The sequence below is a fragment of the Trichechus manatus genome, unplaced genomic scaffold (assembly GCF_000243295.1).
Source record: "Trichechus manatus latirostris isolate Lorelei unplaced genomic scaffold, TriManLat1.0 scaffold00078, whole genome shotgun sequence".
In the NCBI taxonomy this organism is placed as follows: Eukaryota; Metazoa; Chordata; class Mammalia; order Sirenia; family Trichechidae; genus Trichechus; species Trichechus manatus.
This window is the reverse complement of record NW_004444014.1, coordinates 794962-799884: the sequence shown is the minus strand read 5'-3', so window position 1 is coordinate 799884 and position 4923 is coordinate 794962. Positions and strand designations below refer to the sequence as shown.

Below are 4923 nucleotides of genomic sequence, written 5' to 3'. Positions count from 1 at the left end.
GAGCTATGGCTGCTAACCAAAAGGTTGGCAGTTCAAATCCACCAGCTGCTCCTTGGAAACCCTATGGGGCAGTTCTACTCTGTCCTATAGGGTCATTTTGAGTCAGAATCAACTCAACAGCACACAACAACAACAACAACAATCTTTACGGAAGCTAACCCACCAACCTTTCAATCAGCAGCTAAACACTTTAACCATTGTGCCACCAGGGCTCCTTGAAGGGCTTACAGACAGATCTAAATTGCACACCATTCAATACATTGCCTATAAGTCATCAACTTGGTCACTCCTTGCAGAGGCCTAAAGTCTCCATTGTACATTTTTGTCATTAAAAAAAAAAAAAAATCCAAACTTGGCTTAAAGAAAACCAGAATCTCCCATGACAAATACCCACAACACCTCTTACTCCTCCCTCCCTTCCACCTCACCATACTTCTCTCCTACCCTAAACTTCTCAATCTTGCCGGGTTTGAACCACTTGTTGTTGGGATTCAGGAGAATCTCCTCTGTTCGCCCCTTCTTCCCATAAATCTGGATGAAGATGGGAGAGTTGGTACCAGCTTTCTTCAGGTCAGTCGTCCAGACCCATAGTGACCAAGGGAATTCTACAGAGACAGATCAAGTTGCACCATAAACTTTAAGAAGTGAAAAGATTTTCATGTAACCAACGGAGAACAGGGACAAACCAAAGGTGATCAGGGCTGAAGGGAAGGTTATAGACAAGTGTGTCAGAAACCCGTTATAACTAGGACCAAATTTAGAACCTCAGGATTCATTCTTGGAAGAAGTACAGCCAGAATGCTCCTGAGAAGTATCTCACATACTTTAGATATGTTATCAGGAGGGACCAGTCCCTGGAGAAGGACATCATATTTGGTAAAGTAGAGGGTCAGCGAAAAAAAGGTAAACCCTCAACAAGATGGATTGAGACAGTGGCTACAACAATGAGCGCAAACATAGCAACAATTGTGAGGATGATGCAGGACTGGGCAGTGTTTGTTCCATTTCACATAGGGTTGCTATGAGTCGGAACCAACTTGACAGCAGTTAAAAGGATTCATTGTTATTTAAAAGAGGGTGCCTTATGTTTCCTTTTAATGGCTCAAGCTTATTAGTACGTTTTCAAATAGGGTGAAGAGTTCACGCCACCCTCCTTATGTACTGTACACACAGAGTACATTGTATTGAACCACTCCATTTCACATCTAGCCCCTCACAGTAGCTTATTACACTTGGGGACACTGGAGTATCAGCCTTGGTTACAGGTTGTGTAGTTTATGTGGCCTGTACCTTGGAGAACTCAGCTTCCTAGGAGGTCCTTTCCACCTCCTTTCTAGAGGAGTAGAAACAAGAAGCAGGGTTGAACCCTCTTGAAGCTCTTCCCCAGTGGTCTGACAACCTGGCTTTTGCTGGCCCTGACCGAGAGACTGCCAAGTCTGGGCTCCCTGCACTTACTTTTCAGCCTCTTCTTCCTGAGAGACACCATCTCATAGAGCTGCCTCTCAATCAGCCCATTAGCCTTCTTCTCATCCAGCCAGTTCCTGCAAGGGAAGGTCTGCTGGATGCCAGTGTAAGGGCACAGAATCACCACCTGGGAAAGCAGACAACAAGAGTATCTGGCAGTGGGTCCCCTGGTTGAGACCTCCTCACAATGCTCAGCAGCCTCCTTAGCCCTACGTTAACAAACATCTGCATTAGAACCCTGTTATGGCTCGAATTGTGTCCCCCTAAAATACGTGTTGGAATCCTAATCCCTATACATGTGGATATAATCCCATTTGGGAATAGGGTTTTCTTTGTTATGTTAATGAGGCCATATTAGTGTAGGGTGTGTTTTAAACCAATCACTTTGATATAAAAGGAGCAGATTTGATACAGAAGAAAGGAAGCACAAATGGGGAAAGATTGATGCCATGTGGAGATCGCCGAGGAATGCCAAGAAGAAGCTGAGACAAGGATTTTCCCTTAGAGTTGACAGAGAGAACCTTCCCCTAGAGCCAGAGGTGTCCTGAACTCAGACTTCTAGCCTCCTAAACTGTGAGAAAATAAATTTCTGTTTGCTAAAGCCACCCACTTGTGGTATTCCTGTTATAGCAGCACTAGATAACTAAGACAGACCCCTCCCCCAAGAAATGGTAACTTCTTCCTATTGCCCACCTCATTAAATCTTAGATCAAGAAATACCTCCTCCAAGAAGTCTTCCCAAGAAGGTATCGTCCATCTTCCAATCTTCTATCCCTAATCTCAAACTTTATCTCCTCTGCACAACACCTTTCAACACCGTATTTCTTTATGTACATCATAAAATCTCAGTTAATCCAAACTCAATTAACTAAAATACCAAATTAATTACCTATAATTGCCTTCTCTCATAAAGAAATGACTAGGCAGATTTTAAAAAGAAACAAATATAACTTCTGGATATGAAAATATAACTATCAAAATAAAAACTCAATAGATGGGTTAAATAGAAAATTATATATAGCTGAAGAGCATCAATGACTGTTAACAAAAGAATGGACAAATAAACTGTAATAGATTCATACAAAGGAAAACTTTACAGAGGGAAATGAATGGACTATAGTTTCTGATATCAATTTGGATGAATGTCTAAGGCATAAGATTGAGTAAAAACTGCAAGTTACAAACAATATATGCATAGACAAAATTCATAATAGTGCAATATGCCCTTTTGGGGAGTGGTGCAATTAATTACTTTTGTGTGTGGTCTTTCTAGCCATGGTCTGGTAACTCCCACCCAGGTGATTGGGTGGGAGTGTGTAATAAGGTAATTGTGGCCCACCAAGGGGATTGGTCAGTTTTGCCTTAAAAGAGAGCCAATTCCTGAACAGAGAGGAGGATCCTGCCACCACCAAGGAAGAACAGCCAGGAATGCAGAGCATAAGCATATCCTTTGGACCCAGGATCCCTGCCCTGAGACGCTCCCCGAAGCAGGAGACAGAGAGAGAGCAAGCTGTAACCCTGAAGACGGTGAGAAGCGGCGGCAGGGGAGACCTGGCAGCAGAGACTTGGCAGCAGGAGAAGGCACGGTGTGCTGAGCGCCTTTGGGGAGAGGCTAGGGCCAGGGAGAGGCGTGCCTGCAAGCAAGGTTGGGAGAGGCCATCCTGATGAAAGAACTATATCCTGAGTTCTCAGTGTTCTTGTGCCTGAATTAGAATTATTACTTCCCTTATAATAAACCCCATAATAGTGAGTATGGTCTTTGAGTTCTGCGTGGCCATTGCAATGAATTATCGAACCCAGCAGAGAAGTGGAGAGTGATGCGTGAGGGACGGTTGCTGTCAGAATTAGCAAAGATGGTGGACAGAGGAGGGCCGTTTTTACAGGGAGGGAGGAATATATGATGGGGACGGACAGAGGACTTACAAAAGCACTGGGAATATTCTATTTCTTAAACAGGAGGTAGATAAAATGTAAGTTTGTTTTTATCATCCTCTGTTTCTCACTTGTATTATGTATATTCCTTAAAGTTTAAGTACCCCACAACAAAACATATTTTTACAAATACTTGTTGATTGAGAGATTTATAAACTGAGGTGAAGTTCTACAGCAGGAATCAGGATGGTCTATAAGCGATGACTTGGCACCTTCCTGATAACCTACCTGTGTTTAGCACATACAGAATAGCCCTTATTCCTGACCACCAGTAAGACAAGCTAGATGGACACTTTATTGCCCATGTACTCTGCAACTGGTCCAAAGTAGGAAGCAGGATTCAAGTTAGAGCTTATATCTGCAAGTGAAAGAAGAGGGGGGTTGAGAGGGAAGGCTCCTTGTGGGGACATCCCTTACCTTCTCACAGTACCAGCCTCTGTTGACACCCTCATTACCATGCCCGATGGAGACCCTACTCAGGGGGCTGAGGAGGACAGCCAAATCAATGTGGAAGATGTCTGTGCGGCCACGGTCAAACACACCACCCTCCAGGAAGATCTTCCCGCTGTTCTTCTTCCCTCGGGCCCCGTACATGACCAAGTAGATTTTGGATTTGGTCCCAGCTCCTCGGATATCTCCAGTGAACACAGTGACAATATACGTGATAGCTGGTGTGGGGACAACAGGGGAAGGAGGGGGTCAAGGTGAACCACGTCAAAATATCCCCTACCCCTGCCCCTTCCTCCTTTCCCTGGGTACAGCTCCCCTAAGGCCCTCCCACTTCCACATTTCCTCATCCCCCTCATGTCCTTCCCTAGGTGACCTTCCAATGTCCCTCTCAACCTCACTCTCTCTCTTCAAGAGTTTGTGTCAGTGTGTGCAAGTTTCGGAGTAAACTATATGTATTATTACAGGAAGCTGTTAGCCCCAATTACAGGAAACTAACAAAGAGGAGGATCTTGGGTTGTATAATACTAGTACTTATTATTAAAGTTAATTACCATATGTATATTATTAATAGCTGCTGGGTGAATTCTGTTATGTCTAATCTAATCGTAATAGTCAACTCCATTAATGGAAATTTATATTCAGGGCTATCTGATTCATTTAGCCTGCTCTTTTGCCGATAATGTAAAAACATAATTTTTAATAGAGGCCACTAAGGTCCTCCTTCATCCCCTGATGAGGTAGGGTGGGAAGATTAGGGGATGGAAGGAATAGTGTGGGTTGGACCATTTTGGGTTTTGATCAGTCAGGGGGAATATGAGGACATGGAATTCTGGGGGAGAGACAGCAGTAAAAGATTAAACTCTAAGATGGGACAAAGAAAGCACCAAAGAGGAAATTCTGCTAAGGTCCATCCTGCATTTCTTCATTCCATCCCATGGTCTAAGGCCATTCTCACTTTAAGCCTTGTCAAGTCCTCCAACCTATACCCTCATCCCCATACCCTCCAACCCATACCCTCATCCCCATACCCTCCAACCCATACCCTCATCCCCATACCCTCCAACCCATACCCTCATC

The 4923-nt window shown here is 44.0% G+C and overlaps 1 protein-coding gene across 1 annotated transcript in view; it reads right to left on the bottom strand.

Annotated features, from left to right (window-relative positions):
* LOXHD1 (lipoxygenase homology PLAT domains 1) overlaps positions 1-4923 on the bottom strand; it is a 167540-nt gene that overhangs the window by 105010 nt on the left and 57607 nt on the right. Inside the window, exons 8-10 of the mRNA XM_004380881.1 lie at positions 3814-4064; positions 1456-1591; positions 445-605 (exon numbers count right to left, since the gene is read on the bottom strand). Coding sequence (XP_004380938.1) covers positions 445-605; positions 1456-1591; positions 3814-4064 — 548 coding nt within the window. The remainder of the gene's footprint in view (positions 1-444; positions 606-1455; positions 1592-3813; positions 4065-4923) is intronic.